The following is a 15,140-nucleotide window of genomic DNA, read 5'->3' on the forward strand; positions in this document are numbered from 1 at the left end:
GCTATGGATGGCATTGCGCTGGCCTCCAGCACCACTGTAAAGAATCTGGGAGTCATCTTTGACCAAGACATGTCCTTTCACTCCCATGTAAAACAAATTTCAAGGACTGCCTTTTTTCACCTACGTAATATCGCAAAAATCAGGCATATTTTGTCTCAAAATGATGCAGAAAAACTAGTCCATGCATTCGTAACTTCCAGGCTGGATTATTGCAATTCCTTACTATCAGGCTGCCCAAATTCATTGCTGAATATTCTCTAGTTGCTCCAGAACGCTGCAGCACGTGTTCTGACAAAAACCAGGAAGCGAGATCATATTTCTCCAATACTCGCCACTTTGCACTGGCACCCTGTAAAGTTTAGAATAGAGTTTAAAATTCTCCTCCTTACTTACAAAGCCATAAATGGCCAGGCACCTTCTTATCTTAAAGAGCTCATAGTACCTTATTGCCCTACTCGAACACTGCGTTCCCAGAATGCAGGTCTACTTATGGTTCCTAAAGTCTCAAAAAGCAGAACAGGAGTCAGAGCATTTAGCTATCAAGCTCCTCTCCTGTGGAACCATCTTCCAGTCTTTGTCCGGGAGGCAGACACTGTCTCTACATTTAAGAGTAGGCTTAAAACTTTCCTTTTTGATAAAGCTTATAGTTAGGGCTGGCTCAGGCTTGTCCTGGACCAGCCCCTAGTTATGCTGCTATAGGATTAGACTGTCGGGGGACATCCAAAGATACACCGAGCTCCTCTGTCCTTCTGTCCCTCTCCATCCGCACGCTCTCATGTCCTACCACGACGTGTTACTAACTTAGCTCCCTCCCCGGAGTCTCTGTGCTTTGTCGTCTTGCAGGTTACCATGGACAGTGGCTGAATCTGGATTGTGGATTTCAGCTGTGTCTCCTGCCTTGGCCCTGCCTGACATCCACTGCAACTGCTACTGCTGTTATTACATCCACTGTCACTGTTACTGTGATTGCATGTCTGTCTCTCTCTCTCTCTCTCTCTGACTGCATTTCTGTCTGTCTGTCTGTCAGTCTGTCTCACTCTCCCTCTCTTGCTCTTCCTCTCTCACCCAACCGGTCGAGGCAGATGGCCGCCCACCCAGAGTCTGGTTCCGCTCGAGGTTTCTGCCTGTTAAAAGGAAGTTTTTCCTCGCCACTGTCACCAAGTGCTTGCTCATGGGGGAATTGTTGGTTTCTTTGCAGATAAAAGAGCTTGGTCTGTACCAGCTCTATATGGAAAGTGTCCTGAGACAACTTCTGTTGTGATTTGGCGCTATACAAATAAATAAAATTGAAAATTGAATTACTGAAGACATCCAGACTATGAAGGAACACATATGGAATGATGCAGTAAACTGCTTTGATAAAGTAGCTACCATTTTCTTTGATGACAGCTCTGCACACTCTTGGCATTGTCTCAATCAACTTCATGAGGGAGTCACCAGGAGTGGTTTTCAATTAACAGCTGTGCCTTGTCAAGAGTTAATTTCTGGAATTTCTTGCCTTCTTAATGTGTTTGAGACCATCAGTTCTGTTCTGCAGAGGTCGGGTCGGTACAAAGGTCTACAGTATACAGTGAATAGCCCTGTTTGACTACTGTTCTAATCCATATTATGGCAAGAACCGCTCAACTAAGTAAAGAGAAATGACAGTCCATCATTACGACATGAAGGTCAGTCAATCCAGAAAATTTCAAGAACTTTGAACGTATCCTCAAGTGCAGTCGCAAAGATCATCAAATGCTATGATGAAACTGGTTCTCATGAGGACCACCACAGGAAAGGAAGACCAAGAGTTACCTCTGCTGCAGAGGATAAGTTCATCAGAGTTACTGGCCTCAGAAACCGCAGATTAACAGCAACTCAAATCAGAGCCCACATAAATGCTTCAAAGTAGCAGACACATCTCAACATCAACTATTCAGAGGAGACTGTGTGAATCAGGCCTCCATGGTCAAATTGCTGCAAAGAAACCACTTCTGAGGACAAACAGGAAGAAGAAGAGAATTGCTTGGGTCAAGAAACACAAGGAATGGACATTAGACCAGTGGAAATCTGTCCTTTGGTCTGATGAGTCCCAATTTGAGATTTTTGGCTCCACCCGCCATGTCTTTGTGAGACACAGAAAAGGTGAGCGGATGGTTTCTGCATGTGCGGTTCCCACCGTGAAGCATGGAAAAGAAGGTGTGATGGTGTGGGGGTGCTTTGCTGGTGACACTGTTGGTGATTTATTCACAATTCAAGGCATAGTTAACCAGCATGGCTACCACAGCATTCTGCAGCAATATACCATCCTATCTGGTTTGCGCTTAGTGGGACTATCATTTCAACATTTTCAACAGGACAAAGACCCCAAATACACCTCCAGGCTATGTAAGGACCATGATGGACTACAGAGTGAAGGCAAGCAACCAACAAGTGCAAGGCACCTCTGGGATCTCCCTCAAGAAGACCAGATGAAGCTGATTGAGACGATGCTAAGAGTGTGCAGAGCTGTCATCAAAGCAAATGGTGGCTAGTTTGAATAAGCGAAAATATAAAACATATATAATATAGAACATATTCTCCTCTCCGGGCACCATCACCTTATCGTGGTGGAGAGGTTTGTGTGTCCCGGTGAACCTGAGGGCTATGTTGTCTGGAGCCTAGTGCTCCTGGTAGGGTCTCCCATGGCAGATTGGTCTCAGGTGAGGGTCCAGACTAAGAATAGTTCATGAAGACCCCATGAACCGTTGTGGAAGAAGAGGTAATACCCAGCCTGGAGGAAGTCCGGGGCCCCTGCCTGTAGCCAGGCCTGGACGGAAGGCCCGTCAGCGTGCTGGTGGTTCAGCTTGCCACGGAGACTGGCCGGGCACAGCCCGAAAAGACAACGTGGCACCCTCATCTACATCCTGTGGGCCCACCACTTGCAGGGGGAACCGCTGGGGTCGGGTGCGCTGCCATATGGGTGACAGTGAAGGCCGGGGATCTCGATGGACCAGATCTGGGCAGCAGAAGCTGGCTCTGGGAACCTCTATGCACAGTGTCGGGTCTGGGACCATTCTCCTGGATAGGGGTTGGACTCTGTTCTTCTCCGGAGTTGCCCAAGGAGTGAGGTGCCGGGCAGGCGTGGGGATACTCACAAATCCCCAGAGATCTTCAACTCATACCTCCAGCGGAGCTGTTCTGGCATCCCTGTGGAAGTTGGGGGCATCGAACCTGAGTGGGCGATGTTCAAAGCTTCCATTGCTGAAGTTGAGGCAGAGAGCTGTGGTCTAACTGTCTTGGGTGCCTCAAGGGGTGGTAACCCTCGAACACCGTGGAGCAATCTACTGGGATGCCTCAACTCTTTTGAATCTGTTAAAGATCTAATATTTAATTTCTTTTGTCCTGAGACAAAAGGGGCAGTAACCCTCAAACACTGTGGTGGACACCGGTGATAAGGGAAGCCGTCCGACTGAAGAAGGAGTCCTTCCGGGATATGTTACCTCGGAGGCACCAAGGTGTTTCTGGAAAACCATCCGGAACCTGAGGAGGGGGAAACGGGGAACCATCCCAGCTGTGTACAGTAAGGATGGGACACTGTGGAAGGAGCACTTTGAGGAACTCCTGCATCAGACCGATATGCCCTCTATTGTAGAGACAGAGCTGGAAGCTGATGGGGGATCATCATCAGTTACCCTGGTGGAAGTCACTGAGGTAGTTAAACAACTCCAGAAATGCTGAAGGCTCTGGGTGTTGAGAGGCTGTCTTGGATGACACGTCTTTTCAATATTACGTGGAAGTCTGGGACAGTGCCTAAGGAGTGGCAAATTGGGGTGGTGGTCCCCTTTTTTAAAAAAGGGGACCAGAAAGTGTCTGCCAATTACAGGGGTATCACACTACTCAGCCTCCCTGGTAAAGTCTACTCCAAGGTGTTGGAAAGGAGGGTTCGGCCGAAAGTCAAACCTCAGATTGAAGAGGAACAATGCTGATTCTGTCCTGGCCGTGGAACAATGGACCAGCTATTTACTCTCGCAAGGATCTTGGAGGGGGCCTAGGAGTATGCCCATCCCGTCTACATGTGTTTTGTGGACCTGGAGAAGGCATATGACCGGTGGGAGGTGCTGTGGACGTATGGGGTGAGGGGGTCACTTCTCAGGGCCATCCAATCTTTATATGCCCAAAGCAAGAGCTGTGTTTGGGTACTCGGCAGTAAGTTGGACTTGTTTCCGATGGGGGTTGGCCTCCGTCAGGGCTGTGCTTTGTCACCAATCACACGCCATATCAAGGATCAAGGAGGATAATCGGGGGGAGGAGGGTCTGCAGTTCGGTGTGCTGAGGGTCTCATCGCTGCTTTTTGCAGATGCTGTGGTCCTGTTGTCGGTCTGTGACCTCCGGCACTCACTGGATCGGTTCGCAGCCGAGTGTGAAGCGGCTGGGATGAGGACCAGCACCTCTAAATCTGAGGCCATGGTTCTCAGCAGGAAACTGATGGATTGCCTACTCCAGGTAGGGAATGAGTCCTTGCCCTAAGTGAAGGAGTTCAAGTACCTTGGGGTCTTGTTCACGAGTGAGGGGACAATGGAACGTGGGATTGGTGGGAGAATCGGAGCAGTGGGGGCTGTATTGCATTTACTCTACTGCACCGTTGTGGCAAAAAGGGAGCTGAGCCAGAAGGCAAAGCTTCGTTCTGACTCTCACCTATGGTCATGAGGGCTGGATCATGACCGAAAGAGCTAGATCACGGGTACAAGCGGTCGAAATGGGTTTCCTCAGGGGGGTGGCTGGCATCTCCCTTAGAGATAGGGTGAGAAGCTCAATCATCTGTGAGGGACTCGGAGTAGAGCCGCTGCTCCTTTGCATTGGGAAGACGCAGGACTAGGTGGAGAGATTATATCTCCACACTGGCCTGCGAACGCCTCGGGATCCCCCAGTCAGTGCTGGTTAATGTGGCCCAGGAAAGGGAAGTTTGGAGTCCCCTGCTGAAGCTGTTGCCCCCGCGACCCGACCCTGGATAAGCTGTTGAAGATGAGATGAGATGAGATAAAACATATTCTGGTTTGTTTAATACTTTTTTGTTTACTACATCATTCCATATGTGTTCCTTCACAGCTTGGATGTCTTCAGTATTAATCTACAATTTAGAAAATAAACAAATAAAGAAAACCATTGAATGACAAAGTGTGTCCAAACTTTTGACTGGTACTGTATGTCTGGATATATTTCCAAAAAGTGTAAAAATTATATCAAACGTGGTTGTAATGTATAATTAGAGGATTCATCCAAAATGACAATAACCATTAGTTGTAGTGTTAGTATTAGTTGTACAGTTCAAAATGACGTCCACCCCAAACAACAACTATAGTCCTGCTTTTGCATCAATGCAATAATAATCTAATGATAAAATATACAGTAGTATGACAGTCACAGGGGCCATTTTTCTGCATTGAGTATTTTCACCTTTAATACTTTAAATACATGTTTCTGATTGTAGTTGCATGCTTTTGTTAAGTAACATTTACGATGCAGGACTTTTATTTGTAACAGAGTATTTTCACAAAATACTCTGTTAATTATGAACCTCAAACCTTCACAGACCTGCTGACAAAGTTTCCTTTTCACTCGCAGGCTCATGCAGTGTGCTGCTCATTTTGATGCATAGAAATATACAGATGATATGAAACCTGTATGTATGTATGTATGTATGTGTATATGTATGTGTTTTTTCACAGACAGAAATATTAACTGTAACCGTTTGTAATTTCGATTTCCATCCTCCTCTTCCCTTTCCTCTCCTGAGCTCCTCCCATGCTGTTGCTATGTTTCTGAGCCTGCCATTTCTCACATGTCACCAGTTATCCTCAGTGAGCTCAGTGTGTTGCACACTTGTGACTGATTCTACATCATCGACTACACATTATTATCACCAGTATGAAAACATGTGATCAGTGTTTGCTCCGTCTTTGCTTTCATTCACACACAGACCATAAACACACGACAAAGTACAGTAACATGTGTAACATCAGCGGTATCACAAAATATATATAGCAGCATTTGCAACATCATGTTTTCTATTTGTGTTACCTGGCAGTAGATTTCCAACGATGTATTTCAATTAACATTACCGACATGTGCCTATTTGTAGAAACTTACACAAAACATTCTGTTGAACAGACAGATCTTTTCTAACTAATTAACTTAAGATCTTTTATTATGATTATAAAGGTGTCTTCCCCTCCTGCATGAATGATGATGATAAAGTGCTCAGAAATGATGAAAAGAGATTTTGACATTTGTAATCTGCTGTCCTAAAATAGAGAGTGACCTGTGGTGCCAGTGCCAAACTGGTTTTCCAGACCCATTCAAGAAAGACCTGTTTTTGAAACTAATGCAAACACATGCCTTCGAATCCTGAACAAAGCTAATGTTATACTAAGATAATCCTAATACAAGCCTTCCCAATGCTGATGCATACAATGTAAAATAGGCTACGCTGATGCAAGAAATATTTTGTCCATTAAGATAAAACTAGAAAGTCAAATAAGAACCAAATAAGCAATGGGTTAAAGTTAAAGAAGGATCAAGGACATATAACAGAAATCTTTCAAAAGGTGCCTTGAGCAGCTCTGACACAGACGAAGACAACCTTTCAGTCCTCGAGCATATTTTGCCATTATTATTGTCACATAACTCTGTCTGAATTTGTCTGTGAGCAGTATTTTGTGAAATATATCAACATATGTTGTCAGGCTGTAACTAATGATTATTTTCATTTGTGATTAATCCCACAATCATTTTCTTCATTAAATGTTCTGTCTTTCAAATATCAGAAAATAATGAAAAATGGCCTTTATACTTTCCCAGAGACCAAAGTGACTTCTTCAAACGCCCTAAACCCACAGACATTTAATTCACTATCATGTATGACAAGGGAAAGGATGAAATCATCACATTTAAGAGGGTGCAACCAGTAAATATAATATATACCAGTAAATATTTGGCCTTTTCATTTATAAAATACTGAAACAATAATTAACAAAGTAGTTGCTGATTATTTTTCTGTCCAGTGACTCATCAGTGACTTCATTGTTGCAGCTCTGATATGATATGAGACAGGCATCTGTTGTCCAATGATGAAAAAGCATTTCATATGTCAATGTCTTATAATTTATTAAAATGAAAACAGATAACAAGGAAATAGTTTAGAAAATGCACTAATGAATGTTTTCCATCATTTTTAGTATAATACTTAGCCCATAAAAGGATGCAGTGCTTAATAGAAAGTGAATTCACAATTCACAGCAATCTACCGGGATGCCCCAACTCTTTTGAATCTGTTAAAGAGCTTATATTTAATTTCTTTTGTCCTGAGACAGTACACAAAAGGATTTACAAGAGACGGGCCGAGGATGGCGGCGATCACTAAGCCATGACGTTCCTCGAGAGTTAATACTACACCTAACCTGGTCAACACGATGAGGATAAATAATGGAAAGTAATAACACACAACCACAATCAGGTGACTCAAACAGGTGCTGCCCATTTTTCTTCTGTCATTGTTCGAGGATAATTTCACAAAAAATATGATGACGACATATGACAGGCTAATAAAAGTGAAAGTGAAAAATGAGAGAAGGAATGAAATGACAGTAGTCATATTGAAGTAGTAGCTGGGATCAACACAGCCAGTTCTTATGATGGCAGGGTAGTCACAGAAAGTGTACTTGAGCGTGGTGTAGCAGTGAGGGAAAGGAAGCACAGTCGCAGGCATGACAGACACAAAACAACAGGCCACAATCCACAGGACACATGTGAGGCCAAGAGTGCGCACGTTTGTCAGATAACTGTGGTACTGAAAAGGATAGCTAATCGCAACCAGTCTATCAAATGCCATAACTGCTAATGCAAACATCTCCATCACTGCTCCCACATTGAAAACAAACATCTGAATTATGCACGGCACATAGGATACAGTCTTAACACCAGCAAGCAGAACCCCAATCATTGTTGGACTGGCACTGGAGGTGTACAGTATATCAACAAGAGCCAGGTTACAAATCAGAAGATACATGGGTTTGTGTAATCTCTTGTCATAAATAATGAAGAGGATGTTTACAATATTGGCAAAAATGGCAAGAACATAGGCAATCAGTATAGCCCCACCTACTACCATAGGCCTTTTGGTTGTGTCAAAACCACCAATAATAAATGCTGTTACTTTGATTGAAGCATTCTGTAAAGGCATATTCAACAAAATGTCAAGATGGAAAAACTCAAGAAAGAAGTTGAGCAACAAAAGAAGCTCCTCTTAATACAAAGATCATTCAGCATATTGTCGAGCTTAACTGACAGTAACAGTTACAAAAACATCTGAGCTCTGTCACACAGCGTTCACTTCAGCCAACGCTGGAGTTCAGCAGACAGTGTTCAGGATATAGGGTTTTAAGACTCACCAGGACAGACACGTTTCACTGGGCGGACCCATCATCCAATCACATTGGATAATGAGCCTGGTCACTCTGAGCATTGCAGCTCGATCTGTGATTATCATGTTCATACAGAGTAATTAAAGTTTGAATGCCAAATCCCAAGATACTCAGACTCTGTGAGACACACTGTGAGGAATGAAATGGCAGGAGAGTTCAAGTGAGATGTCACTGCTACAACCGAGCGCTCACCCATGTGCTCCAAAAACAGAGCTGCTTACAGAGCACAGGCCTCAGGCCTAAACTCCACTCTTCCATAACGTGCATCCAGACTATGAAGGAACACATATGGAATGATGTAGTGAACAAAAAAGTGTTAAACAAACCAGAATATGTTTTATATTTTAGCTTTTTCAAAGTAGCCACCATTTGCTTTGATGACAGCTTTGCGCACTCTTGGCCTTGGCCTCTCAATCAGCTTCATGAGGTTGTCACCAGGAGTGGTTTTCCGACAGTGTTGAAGGATTTCCCAGAGGTGCTGGTACTGTATGTCTGGATATATTTCCAAAAAGTGTTCGAATTACGTCAAACATGGTTGTTCCTTGCTGAAGCCTCATAAAGTCAGCCTATCTCTGGCTGAATTTATTGCAAACAAGTCACATTTAGATGTGAGTAAAAGTCTAAAGAGTTGTATGTGTGTGAATTTACATTTCCATCGTCATATCTTATAATTGTCAAACTTGTTTCAGTTCTGTCATGAAGTCACTGAGAGTGCTCCGTAATGATTGCATGCTGGGTAGCACGGTGGCAAAAGTGGTAACACTGTCGCCTCACAGCTAGAAGGTCCCCGGTTCGAATCCCGCTGTGGGCGCTGGTGGCGTGTCCTCCACCATGCCTTGGTGCCTGCTGCTCGAGGAAAAAGGGGCCTTTCTGTGTGGAGTTTGCATGTTCTCCCGTGTTCACCCGGGGTTTCCGCCGTAAACATGCAAGAAGATCACCACCTGACCGATGGTGACGGAGAAGTGCTGGTCCGCGTGCGTCAGCGTTGCCTGGCAGCTGGCAGCCCACCGCTCCTGGTCTGCCGCGGAGGATCGACAGATCGAGGATGGGTCAAATGCGGAAAAAAACTAATTTCACGGAAAGCATGGTGTGTAGTGCAACTAACACCTTGTGTGATGTGATTAATAAAGTACGTTTCTTCTTCTTCTTTCTACAATTAGCTATGTTTTGTCAGTATTGAACTTCACTAGCATCTGACTGGATTATAAGATGTATGGCATTTTTTATGTCAAGGCCAAATGATATAAACAGTCATTTGATCATGTTAGCATGTTAGCATGCGGATGATGAACCACTAGTGTGTCTGTAGAGTCCTGGGGCTCTATTTTCGATTTCGCCGCAGGTGCGGTGCAAAGTCAGGTGTGCATCGCCGATGGGGTGTGGTGGCGCAGACTTTGGTATTTTTGTGCACTGTGCCGCCGGCGCACTTTAGATGCATGTGTGAGGGGAGAAGGCGTGGAGTGGGTTTGACACAGCCGAGTCAAATCTTCACCAATCACACCAGCTCCTCGCCTCACCTTTAAAAACATTTCTGGGGAGGCGCATGGCAAGTTTCGAGAATGACTGAGCCCGTGCAGGAAGTGTCCGACGCCCGAACTTCTCCCAGGAGGACACTGACGTAACTCATGTCTAAATATGAGGTCCTTAGATGGTAACTCCTCGGCCTCCTCCTCCATGAAATGACGTGGGTAATAGCGGACAACAATCATCACTTACGTTTTTTCCATGTGTCTGTCTCTCTCTCTGTCTCTCGAGTGCTCTGAGATTGATGCAGTATATATGCTCTGAAGGATGCCACGGCTGTTTCTGGTTGGCACAGTGACGTTAATTGATTAGTTTGCATCCCTGTTTCACCTGTGTACATTCGGTCAGGGTGAGTGACCATTACGCGTGCCGAACGCGCTTGCGATGTGGTCAGATGGGATGCTGATCAAAATATATAAATTTAGGTCTGACTGTATGAGCTGACTCAGATAGTTGTATTGAATCAGAATCAGAATCAGAAAGCCTTTATTAGTCCCCCGAAGGAGAAATTTCATTTCAGTTACATCCCGTCCAAGAAACATGAAAAGAACAATGACACATAACATGGGGAGTACAGGAACAGGAGAACTGTGGGTCTGCACAATCCAGCGATCAGAGCCCCGTTTAATTAGATAAGAAAAAGGAGAACAAAAGGCAGGAAGAGGCAAAAAGGGGGGGGGTGCGGGGGCAAAGTGTGGGATTAGGAAAAAAAACCCCACCTCAGCATAATAAGACATTACAACAAAACTCAAAGACTTACAAATGTGGGAGCGGGTGAGGGTTTTCGGGGGGGGGGTTTCCACATTACGGCGCCTCGCAGCAACCCTCCGTGCTATACTGCGACAAGGAAAGGCGGGGGGAGGGAGCCACGAAGGCGTTGAGTTAGAGGGGGGTGTGTGTGTTATATGTGTCTTCATGTATGTTTATGTGTAAGCCCATGTACATTATCTCCGCTCAGTCCCAACCCATTGTCTCTTCCGTCTGATGACTGATGACGAAGACACAGCCGTAGCCATGGAGACGACCTCAGAGAGTTCTGATCCAGAAACAAAGTTCACGGGAGTAGAGGATGTTTGGGGGAGGAGATAGGGCCAGAGCGTCCTGTCTGCATAACATCCAGGAGAGTGGAGAGAAACCGACCTTGAGAAGGCCGGTTATCTCGGGGAGCCAATGAAGATAACAGTTTGTTCAGGTTAGGCCAGCACTGCAATTTTCGTCTGCCTTGAGTCTTTCTGAGTCTCCCGGTGGCTGTAATTCAAATATATCTAAATTCGGTGGTCAATTTGATCCGAGCCGAGCTAACAACTTCTCCAAGTTGGAATCCACCTTGTGAAGGAGTTCAGAATTGGCATCCAGCGTACGATTTTGATCAAGAATCGCATCCAGTTTGCGACCGATCTCACTTATTGCTTGAGTCTGAGTGTTGACAGCCCTGCACATTCCCTCAACCATGATGGGCAGCCTCTTGGTAGCCAAGTGTCCTGCCATCAACTTCCGAACTTTGCGATAAATCAGGAAACTGCTAACTCCAGACAGCAGAAAGCCTGTTATCATAAATCCAAATGTGTGTATGAATCGTGGCTGTTGAGGCTTTGAGGCCGATGACACTCAGAGGCAACAGCACAAATGAGTTCCAAGAGGAAGCTAATTAGTGTCTCGTGTCAATAATGGTCTCAAGTGTGTGATTAAAGTGTGCATGTGTGAGTCCTGGCCTGTGTGTGTGTCTTTTACCTTTGTGAATTCTCATCTCAAAACACTCTTATGCAATGCTGTTTACCCCAGAATTGCTTGTTTTTCTGACATATTCCAAACACATATATCTTCAACTGAAGCCATTATTTTGGTTATTTTTATTATTTTTGTTAACATGAACCTTTTAGGGCTGCACGGTGGGGCAGCAGGTAGTGCTCGTGCCTCACAGCAAGAAGGTTGCCGGTTCGATCCCCGGGTCAGGCGGGGCCTTTCTGTGTGAAGTTTGCATGTTCTTCCAGTGCATGTGTGGGTTCTCTCCAGGTACTCCGGCTTCCTCCCACAGACCAAAAACATGCTCATTAGGTTAATTGATGACTCTAAATTGTCCGTAGGTGTGAGTGTGAGTGTGAATGTTTGTTTGTCCTTGCATGTGGCCCTGCAATCGGCTGGCGACCGGTTCAGGGTGTACCCCGCCTCTCGCCCACTGTAGCTGGGATAGGCTCCAGCCCCCCGCAACCCCGAAAGTAATAGGCGGTATAGATAATGGATGGATGGATGAACCTTTTAATTTGCTATTTACACATGAATTGTTGATGTCTTGACGCCAGGAAGAAGTGAAATCTGTGAGAGCAGCAGGACGAGTAGCCTGGAAGGCAGCAATACATGAGGCCTGAAACCTCACTGGGTCTTCCACATTAAAAATGGAGGTCACAGGTCAACAGCGATGACTCTGATTATCAAAATAATTTTCCCATTGATTGAGTGTATGTTTGTATGTAATGTAATTTCTTATTTTTGGGAGAGAGTAATAAAGTTTATGAGCCACATCTGAAGAAGCACAGTCAGTGTCCTTCTGTCATTGTGCAAGAAAACACAAGCAAACAGATAAAACACAGCCACATGAAGAAAACATCCTCATTAACAACATACGAGCAAACACAGAAACACTACAAAATGTGGTTTCTTAAGTTGCAGGGCATTGAGCTCTCAGCACCGCCATACAGGAAAGACAATGAAGAGAGACCACCATGAAACACTGGGGAGATTAACACTCCTGCCCCACCATCAGTCTAGGAACTCACTGGGGCTTTTACTCCTGTAGGATTTTTAATCCATTAGCACAATTAAATTAATGGTTCTTCCAATTGTCAAATGGCTCTTAGAATTAATGTTCCACTCACAGAACATTGAATTCATATTCTCTTCCTAATAGCTTTTTATTTCTCTTTTTACTCCACTACAATTATTTATAGCTTTAGACACTAATTACAAATTAAGAGTGATGCATAGAAAACAAGTAACATCCAATAAATTATGATATAGTTTTATATTAAACTACCTAACAGTATACAAGTTCAGTTGAAATTATTAGTGGATTGACAGAAAACTGACTGTTGGGACAATTATAGTCATCTTTCATGCAAAATGTGAGGATTTGGTGCTTGTCCTTTTAATTATTTTACTGAATTTAATCTATGTTTAACATTTTTGAATTTTGTAGTATTGGTTTGACAAAATAAACTAATTGAGAGCATTTTTGACTTTTTTTCAGAATTTTTACAAGCCAAACAATCAATTGATTACTTGAGAAAATAATTAGAAGATTAATCCAAAATGACAATAACCATTAGTTGTAGTCTGAAACAGTTCAAAATGAGGTCCACCCCAAACAACTAGTAGAGTAAAGTCCTGCTTTTGTATCAATGCAATAATAATCTAATGATAAAATATACAGAAGTATGACAGTCACAGGGGCCATTTTTCTGCATTGAGTATTTTCACCTTTAATACTTTAAATACATGTTTCTGATTGTAGTTGCATGCTTTTGTTCAGTAATGTTTACAATGCAGGACTTTTACTTGTAACAGAGTATTTTCACTGCGTAGTATTCGTGCTTTTGCTTGATTATGAACCTCAAACCTTCACAGACCTGCTGACAAAGTTTCCTTTTCACTCGCAGGCCCATGCAGTGTGCTACTTATTTTGATGCATAGAAATATACGGATGATATGAAAACTGTATATATGTATATATGTGTTTTTGCACAGACAGAAATACTAAGTGTAACTGTTTGTAATTTCGATTTCTATCCTCCTCTTCCCTTTCCTCTCCTGAGCTCCTCCCATGCTGTTGCTGTGTTTCTGAGGCTACGTTTACACTTAGGGAAAGCGCATATGTTTTCATACGGTTTGGCCTCTCGTTTACACGCAAACAGAGTTTTTTTTACGCAAAATGATCATTTTTAAAAACTCTGGCCAAAGTGGAGATTTCCGAAAATGCCGGATATGTGTCGGCATTTTAGGTTCCGAAGCGTCACAACACGTGAATGAAAATACTTAATGTCATGTGAGCGTTTACACTCTTGCCCATAGGTTTGGCATAGTTATGATGCGCTCGACGGCGTATGCGGGTTCATATAAACGACAACATTTCTGAAAACCACATTGTGTGCACGATGTTATTTTTGAAAACGGAAGGGCCAAAATATCCGTTTTCCAAAATACCCTGCTACATGTAAACGTAGGCTGAGCCTGCCATTTGTCACTTGTCACCAGGTATCCTCAGTGAGCTCAGTGTGTTGCACACCTGTGACTGATCGATTCATCGGCTCTCATCTGCTGCCTGACATCCTAGCTGCTCCTTATCAGTAATTAGATGTAGAACTCACAACAAAGCAGGCATTTACTGACTATACATTATTATCACCAGTATGAAAACATGTGAGCGTCAGCGTTTGCTCCGTCTTTGCTTTCATTCACACACTTATAACACAGGACAAAGTACAGTAACATGTGTAACATCAGCATTATCTCTATCATAATATATATATCACAGTATTTCCAACATTATCTTTTCTATTTGTGTCAACTGGCAGTAGTTTTCTAACATTATCAGCATGTGTCCTATCAGTAAAAACAATGTATTCTGTTTCAGATACAAGATGCAGCTGATTTGTGTCTGTACAAGGGGCAGAAGCTGGTTTTCCAGACATCATTCAAGAAATAAAACATTTTTTAAAAATAATGTCAAAACATGTCTTCAAATCCTAAAGAAAGCTAATAATGTGATACTAAGTTAATCCTGATACAAGGCCACTCAAGGCTGATGTTGTAAAATAGCAGCTCTGATATGCTGATATGTACCTGAGACAGGCATCTGTTGTCCAATGATGATAAAGCATTTTATATGTCAATGTCTTAATGTCTGATAATTTATTGATATGAAAAGAGGTAACAAGCAAATAGTTTGGAAAATGCATTGATGAATGTTTTCCATCATTTTTAGTATAATATTTAGACCATTAAAGGATGCAGTGCTTAATAGAAAGTGAATTCACAATTCACAGCAATCTACTGGGATGCCCCAACTCTTTTGAATCTGTTAAAGATCTTATATTTAATTTCTTTTGTCCTGAGACAGTACACAAAAGGATTTACAAGAGGTGGGCCGAGGACGGCGCCGATCATTAAGCCATGACGTTC

The 15,140-nt window shown here is 43.4% G+C and overlaps 1 protein-coding gene across 1 annotated transcript; it reads right to left on the reverse strand.

Moving 5' to 3' along the window:
- Positions 1 to 7,261: 7,261 nt before the first annotated feature.
- LOC139335943 (olfactory receptor 7D11-like) lies at positions 7,262 to 8,128 on the reverse strand. Its single transcript, XM_070969726.1, has 2 exons — positions 7,866 to 8,128; positions 7,262 to 7,418 (listed from the first exon to the last, which is right to left on the reverse strand). Exons 1-2 carry the CDS (start codon positions 8,126 to 8,128, stop codon positions 7,262 to 7,264), a joined length of 420 nt encoding a protein of 139 aa, XP_070825827.1.
- Between the last annotated feature and the right edge of the window lie 7,012 nt (positions 8,129 to 15,140).

The sequence above is a fragment of the Chaetodon trifascialis genome, chromosome 9 (genome assembly GCF_039877785.1).
Source record: "Chaetodon trifascialis isolate fChaTrf1 chromosome 9, fChaTrf1.hap1, whole genome shotgun sequence".
In the NCBI taxonomy this organism is placed as follows: Eukaryota; Metazoa; Chordata; class Actinopteri; order Chaetodontiformes; family Chaetodontidae; genus Chaetodon; species Chaetodon trifascialis.